The sequence below is a fragment of the Protopterus annectens genome, chromosome 6.part0, assembly GCF_019279795.1.
Source record: "Protopterus annectens isolate FY-2018-M chromosome 6.part0, PAN1.0, whole genome shotgun sequence".
NCBI classification, from domain to species: domain Eukaryota; kingdom Metazoa; phylum Chordata; order Ceratodontiformes; family Protopteridae; genus Protopterus; species Protopterus annectens.
Genome location: NC_056737.1, coordinates 1,615,792,923 through 1,615,809,795, shown reverse-complemented (window position 1 = coordinate 1,615,809,795; position 16,873 = coordinate 1,615,792,923). Strand labels below are relative to the sequence as shown.

General features: G+C 40.3%; 1 protein-coding gene across 1 annotated transcript in view; it reads left to right on the top strand.

Annotated features, from left to right (window-relative positions):
* The window catches only part of NDUFA10 (NADH:ubiquinone oxidoreductase subunit A10), a 440,169-nt gene that overhangs the window by 241,281 nt on the left and 182,015 nt on the right, over positions 1 to 16,873 (top strand). The window contains exon 7 of the mRNA XM_044075063.1: positions 2,204 to 2,258. Within this exon, the coding sequence (XP_043930998.1) occupies positions 2,204 to 2,258 (55 nt within the window). The remainder of the gene's footprint in view (positions 1 to 2,203; positions 2,259 to 16,873) is intronic.

Sequence of the window (16,873 nt, the reverse complement as noted above, 5' to 3'; positions counted from 1 at the left end):
TTCAATTTGGCTTCATCACTTCCAGTAGCATTCAGACTCAATCTGTGAAAATATTCACTAACAAAAAAGGTTTGTGCTTGTAGACAGTTGATTTAAATGGTTCCTAATCGAACACATCCAACCAATAACTGGGAGGGGTCGTACCTGAGCTGACCAGATAATCAATAAGCACCTTCCTGATTGTATTAAATTATATTCCTTGTATAATACAGTACAGTTGTTAGAGGGCATTTTACATTTATTGTTTTGAACATTTTTCCAGTAAACAGTGAAACAAAATGCATGCACCAGTAATGACAAAATTGCCCAATTCAGAACATTTATATCATAAAAGTCTACTCAATCTTCTACAATCCACCAATATCAGTAAATATGCACAATCTCTGCAGAAGTAAAAGCCATCTAAATAATTTCACATTAAAGAGATCTGTAACTAATGAAGAGGTTGCTGCTAGGAAACAACTTTATATTTCATTGTTTCATCTACAAGTAAAGTGTCTGTTGCCCTTGAGGAATAAATTGCCTATGTTACATTAAAAAAATGATAAGCTAGTAATATTGCGATAGGGAATGGATGGCAAACTGATAAAAGGTTCATAGTTACTAGGTATCGCTGCCAAAGAGGACATTCTCAGGACTGCAGCATCCACCCCCTTTAAAAGTACAATACAATACAGTATCAGCAATGCATCTCCATACTGTGAGAAGTATTCAACCTGTTATGCTATTAACAATGCAAGCAGACTCAGCATAAGCAGCACTAAACTTCTCTCCCTCTGAAGCTCTCAGCTGCTTGTAAAATACACTGGATACTCAGCTGTATCTCTCAACTTTGCAGCACAAGAAATCTGGAAAAAGCCAAATTTTATGGGGGGGGGGGGGCAAAAGCCCAAAAAACAGGGACACATTTTAAACATTGCTTGTATAATCTTGAAAAGTTGCTAGAATAAAATGTTGTTACCATCATGCATTTCACTGCCAAGTCTTGAACCCAGGAACCCCATGCACTGCAGTCAGAGCCACATACCCCTATGCCAAATCAGCTGTTTCATGAAAGGCAGGAAGACCAACTTAAATGGCTATCATTTAATGAATTAAATTCTTACCATAGCTCTCAACCTCTCAGCACAAAAAACCTGGACAAAGCCAATAATGGGGGAATACAGCCCCCAAAATAGGAGAAATTTTCAAATATTGATCTTATAAACTTAGAAAATGCTAGAATAAAAGGTTTTGTGTTACCATGTATTTTCTGAAGAATATGAAGTTTGAAATTCACATACTTGTCATTATTTAGTTAATTCAATCCTTCACTGATGACAAAAATCCAGAAAAGCACAGATTTTGAGGAACAGAACAAAAATATGAGGCAAAAATCTGGACAGTTCACAAGTGGTGGTGGGTAGGGAATTCATGCTCTTGCTACCTGTACCCAATGTACAAGGTTTGAGCCTGAGTAACTGTAGACACCAGGTATATTTAACTGGGGCATTTTACAACACACACACACACACACACACACACACACACCAGGGATATCTCAACTCAAGAAAACAGACTATGTCAAAATGAGAGGTCATATTCTAGAACCAATGTGTAAAGGTAAGAGCAGCTATACTTAGCCAGGGTTATTCACTTTCCACAAAAGACTAAGGCAGCAATAATCAATATGATAAACATGTACAGTTGTGTAAGTAAACTATGAATGGTCATTGCTGCAGAAGCTGCTCCCTCCCTCTCCTCCCCTTGTTTTTTGGTGCGTTTTTTATGCCAGGGCTTATTTTTTATTCCTAACATTGTCCTTTCAGGGCTTAGTCTCCCTCTGTCTGTTGGCAGAAAAACTCTGAGGGGCTCTCATGTCTACCAATATACTAAGATTTTTTTTTTGTGCAGGACTGTACTGTGCAATTTTATTTAAATGTATGTATTTATCTATTGCGAGTATGTATTGTGATGTAAGAAATCATTTATTTTTGTGGAACTGTTTTCCCTAGGCCTCCACTGAAAAGACTGCAGTGCTCAAATGGACTTTGCCATTTAAAAATACAATCAAATAAATAAGCCCAAGTACTTCTGGGGGAACAGTATTATCCGAATTGTTTTATGATATTTCTTTCTCTGGAAACTTATATATTTCTTAATCGGTAGAGAGATAAGAATTTTATTGTGCTGTTAAAGTTTGTTTATTTGTATTTCTTCACAGTGAGACAAGTGAAGTTCTGGAATACACTTCCGAACAAGCACAGGATATTGATAAGGTAAGAAAGAAAAAATCCAGAAGTGGGGACTTGTTTACATTTTTAGGTGAATCCATAGGCAGAGCCTTAAATAAGTTATCTTTTGAGTCTTTGGAGGATTCCTCCAGTGTATATCTTCTGACGTGTTTTGCTCTTTCAGAAATATTCCTAAGTGAATTATGCTAAGTTCTCTTGATTGATGTACTGTTATGTTGTAAATTGGTATACTGTATATACGACGTATAATCACTTTGTTTAGCGGATTTGCTGGTTGTAGTCTCTTTTATTGACTTTCTTATGATTGACTGTCAAAATGTTGATTACAGTCCATTGAATCTCGATTTACTGACTGCAAGGATATATGGATTTCTCCTGCTGGACCCATGATAAAGCCCAAGCTAGAGTTTTGTTGAATCAAGTTTTGATGAACTGTAATGAACATTCTGTAAACTGATCACAAACAATTTGAAAAAAAAATTAATACTCACATTTTTTTTTACTGGTCTGTGTTAGCAAATGGACCTTTGGTCATATGTACCAACATTTTCTGTTAAACTAGACTTCTTAATATACTGCAGACTTCCTCTAATTCTAAAATCACTCCATCTCTAATACAGCTTTTTGCATGACTAACCAGTGACCACTATCACTTAGCAATAATTAGAAGCTTTAACTAAGCAGTTTGAGCTGTAATTGCTACGTGTAAATAATACTTGAACTACCCTGTATATTGTTACTACCTCTTTTTGCGTCATTGTGTAATACTACATTTGAATCAGTCAGCTGTACTCCATCACATACTAAGAACAATCGGTAATTTGTTTTACCTACATGTCTGCATTTCTTATCCTTCAATTTCTAATTTGCAGATTAGAACTTTTCTGTTTATCTGCATTTTAAGTCTTTTGTAGCACATGGAGTACTGTGATTATGCTCCAAAATCAGAGAAAAGACAAACTTGTTAAGTACCTTGAAGTGTACTTAGCAAACTTTTATTTAGTACCAATCACATTGGTTAAGCACCAGTTTCATGCTGGAGCATTAACAGTAAGTAGATCTGATGTCAGTTTCATTCTGTCTTCAACTAATGGGTTTGGATCTGACCCCTCAGATCTGACTTGGCCATTGCTAAAGCTCGTGGCAACCAAAAACTCTTGAGCTTCTTCCTTACCCCTTACTACACCAACCCCAAGTACTTCAGATCTCATTTGCCGGTTTAAGCGAAAGACGTGGTGACCATTACTCTTGAGCAGATAAGTGCTAATTTTGTGAATTTGCATTTCTTTCTAGTTAAAACCGCTCTGTTCTCTGGTTTTTATCTGTTCTCTGGTTTTTATTATCTCCCCTATTTTTTCTTTCTGTACAGTTGTACCTTGAATACTATTATTAGTATTCTTTTTTAGTTTCTATACTGAGTGTAGCTACTTTATTTAGCATTGCTGGTGATATTTTCTATTTTTTCTCTTGCTAACAAAAAAAAAAAATGTAGTCGTCCTTTACTATTTTCTTGTTGATGGTGTATTTTGCTTTCATCGTTTTTGTTGCTATGGCAGAGAAAGCTCCAGCAGGATTCAAAAAATGTCTCAAGTGTAGGCACAAGATTCCTGTGTCCGATGCCCACACTTTGTTCTTGTCTTGGGCCTCTTCATTTACAGGAAGACTGTGCTGTTTGCCTTGAGTTTAATCCCAGGGCCCTTATTGAAAGAAAGAATAAATTGATCCTGAAAGGTTTATTTCCTTCCACATTTGAAGTGGCTTTATCTGGAGCCAAGTCTAAAGAATCAAAATCTCCTTCTCCTGGTCCATCTACCTCTTCCTCCAGGGCCTCAGAGCATTCAAAAAGGGATCTCATTCTAATCTGACCTCAACATCGGATCCAAAAAGTAAAACAAGAAAATTGTCATATCCAGTCCCAACACTGGATCCCAAGCAGAAACAATCATCAAATCCTACTTTTTTGAATGCAGTAAAAAAGTTACTAGATCAAACCACTCTTTCCAGTATTATTTACCTACCAAGGAACAAATCCTCACCTTCTGTGGACGCGGTACCCTCCAGGGTCCCTCACCCTTTTTGGAGAGACCCAGGTCCCCCTGTGTAATTTCCCCTCGCTCTTCAAGGAGTTTAACAGAAGAATTTGTGGAAAGAGTGGTGAGAGAAATTCTCTCTGTGCAGAGTCAGATTTGTGCCTTACCAGCTGCTACCCCTTTGAGTCAGGATGGCCGCTCTTCTACCACACCCTCTCTTACTAGTTCTGAATCTGACTCTGTCTACTGTCTCAGAGTCCTTGGATCTAGGCCATCTGTCTCAGTCTATCTGGGATCCAAGGATAGCTTTATCCTCTGATCCAGAGTCCGCTCTGAGCACTTTGGTTCAGTCTGATCCGGAGAACTCTTGGAACCAAGGCTTCCCTGTTTGGTCCAAAGTGTTGGCATAGACTCTGAAGTTGTTGGAGCTGTCTCTGTGCCTTGGAGCCTCGGCATGGGTTAGTTTGGCTCTGTCTGTTACACTGGGGGGATTGCCTTCAGGGCAGGGAGGGATACCAGTCCAGAAGCTTGTCTTTTTGTATCCAAGGTTTTCTCCTTCTGTGGGGTGGGTCTGCCTTTTGAGGCTATAGAGAGAGCATTGTCTGCCTCTGCAGCACAAATGGATCCTACCCCTTAGATCTTCAGTCTGCAGCCATGATGTCTGTGCGTTCGGAGTCTCATCACTCTTTTCCACAGGGACAGCCAATATAAAAACTCCAGGCTTCCCAACAGGGTATCACGATGACTTCTGATACCTAACCAGAGCATTCTACTAAGGAGGTCCCTAAGAAGAAGACATGCAAGAGGAAGCACGTGGACTCCCCAGAGGAGTCTATCACAGAAGATAGGGAGTTTGATGAAGGTGAAGGTTCCCCATGATCACCTCCTGAAGATGTCTTATTTGGAGACATCCCTAAATCCTTAAGCAGAGAGGTGGCTGGATGCCCAGCAACCCTTCATCCAAGTCATCTGTATTCCTGGAGGATCTCAGTACTGGTGTGTCTACCTCCTGGGTGATTCAGTCCGCAGATGAGCTCATTGAGTTGATCTCTCGGCAGGAGTGGAAGGATCCCAACACTACTGAAACCTATACCTTGGAGACCAGACAAAATTAAGGCACCATTGGTGGACAAACAGTTTTGGGGAAAAGCCCGTTGATGCCATGGACATGGTGGCCACTAAAAAAGGAACTTGTCGAGGAGAGTTCCACTGCCCCCCCCCCCCCCACCAGGGAATCACGGGCGATGGACAGGTTTGGGAAGTGTATCTATGCTTCAGCGACCGGTGTTTGAATTATTTGGCACATTTCACAAGGTTACAGAGGGATTTGATTAAGGAGGTCTCAAATACCCTCTCACGCTCCATTTCTGAAGAAGTATAATCCATTTCTTCTAAGTTGGCTACCCTGCAATCTGTTTCCAATTCTTCCATGAGGCTCATTTCACATGTAGCTGAAGGAATTTCAAGGGCAGCGGGTTCAGGCATTTCCATGAGGAGGCATGCCTGGATATGCTTATGTGATTTTCCGGAGCCCTTAGCCTTGATTCATCAATGCTTCTTTTGACTGTCGTCTTTGTTTGGCCCCAAAGTGAAAGACACATTATCCAGGTGTGAGAAGGATGGAGAGACCCTGTCTGCCTTGGGCATATGTTTTTCGACACTTCAAAGATCCTTTTCTAGGAATCAACAAGGTGGACGAAAGATGTGGTTCAAGAAATCCCAGGGACATTTCTAGGACACACGTGAAGGACGTTCCCCTGGGATACAGGGGGGAACACTAATGGTAGACAATCGCCCCCATGACAGCGGTGGCCCACAGAACCAGTGGTCCAGAGATTCTTTAACAGATCCTTCCAGCATCCCTGAAAGGAGGCCCGATTGTCCTACTCTGGAGGCATTCAGGTGTCGACTATCCCTGCACCAGAGATCCTGGCTAGAAATAACAGATACCTGGGTGCAGAGGATTATTTTCAGAGGATATATAATACCCTTTTCCCTTCCTTCTCCATTTTCAAGAAAAATCCCCAATGTTCTACCCAGACAGAGGGAACAGGCAGCAATTCAGGTTCAAATGCTGCTAGAAAAAAGGATCATCCGAGAGGTCCCATCAAACCAGATAGAATCCGGAACTTGGGACTGGCAACCAATTCTGGATCTCAGCAACTTAACTCAAGTTCGATGCTCCAAGTTTCGGATGGTCACTGTTCAGTCCATTCTTCCTTTTCTGAGCAAAAATGACTGGATGTGCTGTATAGACCTTCAGGATGCATACTGTCACATAAAGATGAACAGATGATTCAAAAGGTACTTGTGCTTCTGGCTGGGAGCCAGTCATTACCACTTCAGAGTTCTGCCCTTTGATCTCACCACAACCCCCAGGTTGTTCACCAAATGTATGGCAGTAGTAGCAGCTCACTTAAGACTGCAAGGATTCCAGGTATTTCCATGTATAGATGACTGGCTTATTACCACTCTGACCAGGCATCATTTAATAAGGGCTGAAGGAGGTCTGTAACTGCTTTTATAGCTGTTTGCATCAATTAATAAGGGCAAGAGATCAAGTACTCCAGACGTGTTCTCTCCTGGGAATAACAATAAACTAAGAAAAGTCTCAACTGGATCCAGCTCAGTTTAGAGTTCATAAGAGCGATACTCAGTACAAAGTCTACCATAGCTTTACTGCCTCTGTCAAGAGTTCAGATCTTGGTCCTTCAGGCTCTGGGATCAGTGTCAGTGGCAATAACACTAGTACCTTTAGCCAGATTTTACATGAGTATTCTTCAGTGGATACTAGTCATGCAATGGTCAGCAGTTTACCAGTCCATATCTACTCTGATTTGAATCACTCACATTTGCAAGAGAGATATCGGGTGGTAGTTGTAGACAGATCAGGTCCTACAAGGCCGTCCATTCATTTTCCCTTAGCCCAAGGCCGTACTGACCACAGACACTTCCCAGTTGGGGTAGGGGGGCATTTTCTGGAGAAAACAGTCCAAGGCACTTGGACCCCCGAAGAGACCAACTTGCATATCAGTGTCCTAGAAATGACAGCAGTGCTTTTAGTGTTGCAGGCCCTTCAGGATGCTCTCCCTTCGGGGACAATTGCAGTTCAAACGGACAATAATATGTCAGTAGTTTAGTACATCAGAAGGGAGCAGATCTTACCCCTTATGTCGAGAAGTGCTCAGTCTGTCAGTGTTCAATATCATCAAACCACTTTCTCATAGCAGTGCACATTCTGGGGAAGTCCAGTGTGATAGGAGACGAGCTGAGCAGGTGCATTCTTCTACCTCACAAGTAGTCTCAAAAGAGCGAAGTGAAAATAATTTTTCATCGGTGAGGCCAGCCTTGCTGCGATCTTTTTGCTTCTCCCCTAAACAACAAATGCAGCAGCTACTTTGCCCTAATCCCCCCACAGGGGAAATCACTGAGGGTTGCTTTACTTCACACTTGGCCCCACAGTCTACTATACGCCTATATGCCAATCCCACTAATTCCAAAATTCCTACAGAACGCCAACTCCAGACCTCCTGTCTCACCCAACAGGCATGATCCATCCAGACATATCAAACCTAAGGCTGATGGCCTGGCTTCTCCAATTCCATTAATAGCTAGACAACCTATGCTGTCTTCTCCAGTCCAACATGTACTCTTATCTTCCCATAAGCCTTCTACACAAAAGCTCTATTCCAGTAAATGGAGAAGGTTTGTTTACTGGACACATCAGAATAATGTTGATCCTTTTTCAGCTCTGATACACAATACCCTTGAATTTTTGGCCCAACTTCTTAAAGAAGGAGTTAGTTCCTCTACATTTAAGGTTTAGTTAGCAGAAATATCAAATTTTCACATCGGATTTGAAGGTTCCTCTGTTGCCTCTCATAAGCTCTGCAAAGCCTTTTTGCGAGGCACACTACAGTTAAGACCTCCTTTTAAAGACCCTGCTTCCCTATGAGACCTAAATCTGGTACTGCAAGTGCTTACTCATTCCCCCTTCGAACCACCAGCTAAGTGTGACCTTAAATACCTTTCTTGGAAGACCATATTTCTAGTAGCCATTACTTCTGCCAGACAAATTTCAGAGATTCAAGCCTTAATCTTCAAAACCTCCATATTTGATCCTTCGCAAGGATAGAGTCACACTGCCAACAAATGCATCCTTTCTTCCTAAGGTGGTGTCTGAATCTAATTTCAGTCAGTCCATTAATTTGCCAGTATTCTTTCCTAAATTTGCTAACAAAGGTAAATACATGTTACATTTCTTGGATGTTCACAGACAGTTAGTTACATTTTTACCTACATAGTACAAAAGACATCAGAAAAACTAACCAATTGTTTGTTTCATTTGCAGAAGTTAAATTGAGAAAACCAATTGCCAAAGTAACTTTAGCCAGGTGGTTGACTATATTTTATTTATTTACAGCAGTTTGGGTCTTACCTTGCCAAAACCATTACGGGCTCATTCAACTAGATCTATAGAGACTTCCTCAGTTTTCCAATCTAGAGCGGCCATGGATGATATATGTGCAGCAATAACTTGGGTTACTTATTACAAATAGAATCTGGTCTCCAGAGGTAGAGCATTATTTGGTTCAGTGGTGCTCAGAAATATCCTTGAGTCCATCCGGGATCTTGGGTAGCTGGGGACTCTGTCCCTTTAGTTGACGATAGAATGAAAATTGACAACATCAGATAAAGAAGTTTTGTACTCGCCATAACGTTCCATCTGTGTTGCCCATTTTCATTCTTCAGCTCCTCCACCCACTAGCCTCCATCCTTTTAAAACTTCTGGAAGAACGAGTGTTTAGAGGATATCACTGACTTTTTTATACTGAGCTCTAGATATAGTCTTCTTATTTGACTGCATGTGAATCATTCTCTCACCTTTCTTCCTATGCACTGCAAATATTCCTTTTAGTAAAAAATCAGCAAACAAGATCTAAGGTACCTGGGGTTGGTGCATTATGGTTAAGGGAGAAGCTCAAGAGTTTTTGGTTGAAATGAGCTTTAGCAATGGCCAGGTCAGATCCCAGGGGTCAGATCTGAACCCATTAGCTGCGGAAGAATAAAAATGGACAACAGAGATGGAACATTATAGTGAGTACAGAACTTTTTAGTAGCCACCACAGAAGATAGGTAGGAAGTACAGACAGCTTTTAAAGGCTGTTAAACTTTTTATTCTGATATTTTTTGAAAAATGAAGGAAGTCTGTAACTGCTTTTATAGCTGTTTGCACTTTTTCTGCTGGTCTTCCATGTTGGCATTTCTCTTTGTAGCAGTTTGTTATATGGAATCAGGTAAAGCTCCATACACTTAAAAAAAAAAAAAAAAAAAAAAAAAAATAAAAAAAAAAAATAATACTGTCTCTCTAATCATAATCCAGTTCTCAACACTGATGACTAGATTCACCTCTCCACCTTCGCTCTTGAGGCAGGTGCCTTGACATCCATGTCTGGAACACACAGCAAGCTGGTTATGATCGCAGACCAGATCATAATTTTCTGCATGTACTTTTTTCTTTTTTGTACCCTTCAGTTTTACATGTTGGGCTTTCTTTGTGGGTCTGCACTAGAAATGAGCCTCAGTTGGCAGCTTGTTCATCGAGACATAAGTAAATAAGTGTTTCTAGGTATTTTCTTGTGATGTTCTTGATTGACTTTAATGCAAGACATATAGGGATATTTGGCTGTATTAGAACAGTAATTGTAGAAGAACACTGAGTACCTCAAAAATGTGAACATCCGTCGTTATAGAGCCTTTCAGATCACACTCTATTTGTCTAACCTTCGGTAGCAGCCGTGCTGTTCTTTGATTTTGTCTGTCTGCAGCTTGTGTAGGATTCATGGTGAATCCAGCCCTCCACATCTTAACCTGCATTTGTCAAATTTCTGTTGTCCGTTTAACTAGTATGCAATATGTATTGGCAGGGGGTTACTTTAAGTTATCTTTAATTTTTTTGCTTGTGTGCATTCTGAGGCATAAGGTGAATGTCTTTATATCACTTTGAAGCTGTTTTTGTGAGCCAGCAGTAGTACTGTATCTAATTAATAAGTGACTTCAGGTAAGTTCTAATTGTTATCTGGGAAAGCATTTTAGGATTCTGGAAGTGGGTGGTTAGTTTTTGCAAGTAGTTCAACATGATGGATACCAGGCTAATTGTGAGACATTTTTGATCAGGTGCCCCAATGCGTGATTACAAATGTGTGATTTGTTTGTGTAAAAATACCTTTGAGAATTTATTTTTTTCCAACCAAGGTGTGTGTGTGTGTATATATAGATATGGTTTACTATCAAATGGGCGATCGGACTTTGTGCGATTTACATTAGTCCGAAACAGCCCATTCCATAGTAACGAAAGAACGAATGATGAAATGTAGAAATGTACAACAGCAAATGCAATACATCATTCGCTGTTGTGACTTTTAACATTTTCATGCAGATTGCACTATAGTGGGGATCGGGAAATGTACCTTTTCCGTCACTGTAGTGCGATCTCAGAGTTTGTATATATAAGTAGCAGGGGGTGTGGGGGTGCAGGGGGGCTTGCCTCCCTGCAAACATGTTGTTTACTGTGTGTTGGATAGTGATTCCATTTGCAGAAGTGTGGTGAATGTTCAAATTGTGTCAAATTCGAACATTCACCACTTCCACGTTCAACTTTTTTGTTCACTGATGTTGGTTTTTGTTTCTGTGGTTCGCACCAAGTGCGATCGAGAAAATGATAGCAAACCTATATATATATATATATATATATATGTGTGTGTGTGTGTGTGTGTGTGTATGTGTATATATATATATATATATATATATATATATATATATATGCAGATATAGAGATACACACACACACACACATATATATGCACATGTAAGCACTCAGATCTGTGTATATGATAACAGTATAGATTGATGATTGCATACAGTATTGAATTATTGTCAAGGTGTCCCATTTTGTAGTTAGCACATATTGGTAATTTGCTTTATTGACTAACGTATAATGATGATGAAAGTAACCTTTTGTTAACCACATGGGCCCAGTGGACACACAGTCCCTTTTTAGGGGTGCCCTGGGATCATTGTGTAGTTTAGTGATTTGTTCTAGATCAGACAGCAGGTAAATAAGGGCTAAGGGAGTCAAACCCTGTACCATTGGAAGTTCAGCTCACAGCCTTAATCATCTGTACCAACTGCTCCTTTGGCATTTGTATGATATGGAATTAGTTTATTTAAGTAAGGGATGTTTAGACAAAGCCCTCCATCCCCCACATGAACATGTTAATTTGATGATGTATTGTGTGTTTGTGATATTTTCCATTTGATTTTAGTTTGGTGTGCAGTTGGGTCCACGTGCTCTCTTGTTCCTAAAATGGAGCATGCACACAGGGGTTTTGAACAGTCGTTTGTTACTACAGCAGTGACTGATGCCAGTGAGTCTGTAACTACTTCCACCTGTGTACCTGGTGTAATTGGTGTATTCTGTGGTACATTGAAGAGTCGGAGGATCAGATGAGTTACTGATGGAAGGATATCTATATTGTATGGAAATGCACTGTAATTGAAAACACTGAGTCTGAGTTGAAGTTGGTGTTGGCTGATTACATCTTAGCAGGCCTGTAACTATGCTGAATTTTGTAGGGGAGGAAATATTGAAGTCCTGGTCTTCATCATTGCAGTAATGTGTAGTTAGTGGGAAGTGTGCAAAACCAAATAGAATTGTGGATGGAGTGCTGAGCCCCTGGGATATACTGTGCAAAGTAGTTGAAGATGTCTTGACATCCTCTTCAGAGAAAGTAGTTGCTAATATTCCCTCGCACGGGACATTGAGACATACGGTTAATCATGTGTATTGCAAGGGGAAGAAGGGAAGAAATTGCACCCACTATTTTTCATTGAGGTGTTTTTCTGCATATTGAAGCATTTACAGAAAATTATTACTTGTGGTTGTAATTATAAAATCTTACAATGTGCTTGGTTTAAGTTCAGAGTCAATGCTTGTTTTGGTTAATATTTGATGATATAATCATAGGTGTATTATTTGCACACAAGTATATGTTTATGGGCAAAATATATTTCAGAAAGAGAGATTAGATACCATTTTTATTTGTAATGCATGAACTATGAAGTAACCTCACAAGTGGTAAAGCTGCAAGTAAAACCCTCCATATAGTGCTTATCAAATGTACACAACCTCTTAAATATCACATTTTATCAGAACTTTTGATATCTGAGCTGTGGGATTTTGTTTTTAATATTTTAATATATTTTTGAAAAACAGCAGATGCAAAATATTACAACTTTGGAGCCGGATTCATGAATGTCTACACTAAGTGTGCACTGTTCTGAGTGAATGGGACAACACAAGCATAACTCCCACCTTTTCCTAATTTTAGTCTTCCTACTGATTTTTCTTGCAGCCTTAAATATCAAGGGGAATTCATGATGGTTAGCATAAATTCTTTCAGTGAAACAGTTTCTAAGATGAAAGAATTTTTTTTCAAATGGGAAGAGAGGTAAATATTTCTATATGGATATTCCTAAACCCATGTCTGTTCCTCCTAATGCATGGAGTCTTAGATGCTTCCTAGCAGCTTCTCAACCTCGAGCTCCTAAAAGGGCTGACCTATTTTAGAATGCAGGATTCACACACATACCTTGATAAACACTTTGTTGTTCTTGGTAGACCTTTTTATTTATTTATTTATTTATTTATTATTTATTTAACATTTGTTGACCGGGAAAATCCGACTAGGTTCCACAGATCCTGTTTTCAGCGGAGGCCCAGGGAGAAATGCTCCAGAAGCATGTCTTTAGAATGTGTGAGGAAACTGGAGTACCTGGAGGAAACCCATGCAAACGCAGGGAGAACATGCAAACTCCACACAGAAGGCACCCCAGCCGAGAATCGAACCGGGGAACCTCTTGCTGTGAGGCGACAGCATAACTGCTGCACCACTGCGCCGCCGCCCTGAGACTTAGTGAAGGGAACCAAATTAGTTAATTAATCTTCTTCCAAAAGATAAAGAAAGCATAGCACTTGACAGGCTTGGTAAAGTATATACTTCTTCAACCCTGTTTAGGAATATGATTTGTCAAACACTTATTGTTAAATTTCTTTTAACTGTGTTAGACGGTATGGGTTAGAAGATTTCCTAGACTCATACCCATTTGTTTACCAGGTAGGCTGGACGTGGTCCATTTTCAAGGGCATCCCATCTGCAAGTTAATGCTAAGTGACTTGCTCACGGTCGTACAGTAGTCAAATGAGGACTGAGGGAATTAAACTCTGTACCACAGGAGCCACAGCCTTAACCCACTGCTCCAACTGCCAACTCTAAACTAAGAGACGAGATAAAAACTTCAAGAAATGTGTCATTTTGCCTCTCGAATTGGCAGCCATTACGTAAAATGTGGATACGATGGCATTGATGCATGCTCCTCAGTGAACTGCTGTTTGGAAGTCCCATAGCTGAAATCTTCAAGGAAATGTAAGAGAGAGGTAAACCATTGCAAGGGGTAAAACAGCTTTCTTTCACAAGTACCATGATATGGCAGAAATTACCTTGCTAAACCATGTCCTTCTCTAAAAAGTAATCAAAATCCTAACAACACAACCCAGGCAAAGCCCCAAAAAAATAAAATAAAAAAAAAAGAGAGAGAGAATTCTAAGATTAATCAGAGTGGGTTCCAAGACTTCAGCAATAACAGTAATCAACCTTGACTATGCGTCTTCTGACCCCCCCCCCCTCCTTTCTGTTCCCCACACCGGCCAAATCCCACTCTCCTCAGAAGTGTTGCCAAACTTTTTCATTTCTTCCCATTGTGGGAAACAGTAACTTGAGTGGGATTCCAAACAAGCCAGCTCTGGCATTCCTCTGGAACATAAAAATCAGGAACACCTCATGTCCTCTATTAACAACTTTCTTCTCTTACTAGTGATAAAAGTGCCTTCACACCTACAGGGAGGAAGTTTCTATTCAAGATTGTTTCCCCTAGAAAGATGCAAACTGGATACCAATTCTAGGCCTAACCAGACTCAACCATTGTTTAAATTTCAAAATGTGTACCCTTCAAACACTTCTGCACCAAAATGCTCCTTGGTCCTTGTGGATAAAAGGTGCTTACTTCACATTCTTATCCACAAGAGTCACAAAGTGCTAGGATTCTTATCAGCTTACATTTTTGATCTTTGGGCTTTCTACACCAAGAGTATTCACAAAATTCCTGGCCCGAGGTAGTCTTTTGTAGACTTCAAGGAATTCACGTCCGTCCTTACCTGGACAGTTGTCTGATTCATGCTACCTTTCGTTCAGAGGTACTAAAGGCTTAGTTCTATATGAATCATCCTCAGAGTTAGGATTCTCTTTCACTTTAGAGAAATATTGCTTACTTCTGTCACCCAAGATTGTTTTCTTAGGTTTACTAATAGATATTGCATTGCAAACAGGAAAAAAAAACATTAAAAAGCTACTTTCTGAAGCTAGAACATTGGAAATCTGCATCAGCAAAGAATTTCTGTAAGTCCTGGGGTTTCATAGCTTAAACCATTTTAATGGTTTGTTATGCCAGGCTTCATATGAGGAAATTCTAGTAGAATTCTAGGCCGCTATGGACCCAACATTAGAATTTGCTCAAAAAAATTTCATTCGCTCTATGCTTGGTTCAGGACTTCATCTGGTGGGCCAAATAGGTATACTTCAATCTGGGGGTCCCTTTTTCTGCAGCCTCTGACAGTACATCATTATGACAGATGCCTGTAGATTTATGGAGCATTTTGCAGAAGAAAAGTCCCAGCAATGTCGGAGGTGATGACATTGATCACTGATCTCAAAGCTCTGCACCACTTGTACTCTCCAAGTAGTGGCAAACAATACCACTGTTACATGGTACATAAACAAGATGGGATAAAGTCTTAGCCTTCTTACAGGTTAGGCATGGAAGCTTGTGAAGTGTCCATTCAACACTGTCTCTTTTTTGTAAGCAGTCTGTATCCCCTCTCATCTAAACACAGTGGCATATCTCTACGCAGGTCCAGGACAGAGCTCCTATGGATGGATATTAGAGAAAGTTCTTCCTACAGTTTGTTCACAGATCCTTAGATAGACTTGTTTGTATTAGTAAAAAAACAGGCAACGAGTCTATTTTGCTCCAGAACTCTTGGCAAATAAGCAAAGGCAACACATGCCTTCTCAATAACTTGTAAGTTGAAATGTGTGTATGCCTTTCCACTTTTTCCTCCAAGTCCCAAGTGCTTCAAATAAGAAAGAACAAACCAGGGATACTGCTACTGACCTTCTTATGGCCAAGACAACATTGGTTTTGTCCTCTCAAGGAATTGGCTATGGATCATTACCAGACACTTCCTGTCTTGATGGATCTGCTTATTTAAGGCAAGGGTTCATTGATGCATCCCTGTCTGCACACCCCAAAGCTGACTCTATGATGATAGGATTTTAATTCCTTTTAGACACCAGTTTTGTCAGGATGTTCTGCAGACTTTGCCAGGCTAGAGAACCTAACACTAGAAAGTCTTGCATATCCAAGTGGAAAATGTTTTCTGTCTGGTGTCAAAACAGAGCCTACTACCCTGGTACAACAGAGTCTCTTCTGGACCTTCAGTATCGCTGAGAGTTGCTCAAGTCTGAGTTATACACTTCTGTTGTGGTAGATCTTTCAGCTATTTCTGCTCATTTACAATCAGATACTCCTTTTTTGAACTTTAATCAGGTCAATCCCTTTTTCAAGGGACTTCACATTAAACCACCAAGATGACCAGTGACTTCTTGGGATTTGAAGTGCATATTAGAAACGCCACCTCTCCCTCCTTTGAGTCAGCTTTTTGAGCTGTACAGCTGCCTTTCTAGTAGCCTTAATATCAGCTATAAATACTTGTGAGTTTGAGTTACAGGCCCTTTTCACTTTTAGGTTTTGCATAAGGATAAAGCAAGTCTTTAAACCAGTCCTTTCATGCTTAAAGTAGTGTTTGTCTTTACTTTTAATCAGACTATCAAGCTAGCCTTCCTGAAAACATGCTCATAGACAGCTCAGAGTTTGCATAAAATGATAAAAGACCTGAGAAAGTCTGACCAATTGTTTGTTTTTTGCAGGAAAGAAAATGAATTTGCCTGTGACTAAATAATTTCCAGATGGATCTGCAGTTATCTTCTGATCTGATGTTGTCATCTTCATTTTCATTAACCTTTGCGGTCTCTGTTCTGACCCTCATAGCCAACTGGCAGCTCTCCAAGCTTGAGATTCCAGAGTTAAACCCCTACCCACAATGCTCTGCTCCCCCACACTACCCCATATCTTGATTGCTGCGTGTTTGTTCAGCAGCAAGGTTCCTGGGCTCTGAGGTCCTCCATGAGTTTCTTTCAGCATATAGAGTAAGATGTTATTCGTGTTTCACTGTTGCAGTCATCACATTTAGATTATCCCTGCCAGGGTAGCCCTCGGCCAGGCCGAATACCAGAGGCTTAGTATTTCTGCGTCGGTCGCTGTCGCTTCAGGACTGACAACAGGTCATCAGTAGTATAAAGTAAGGCAGCCGATGCCATTACCCCAGTCTTTCTTGCCGAGGAGCCCAATGCAGAAGCAATTCGCACGAGTGCC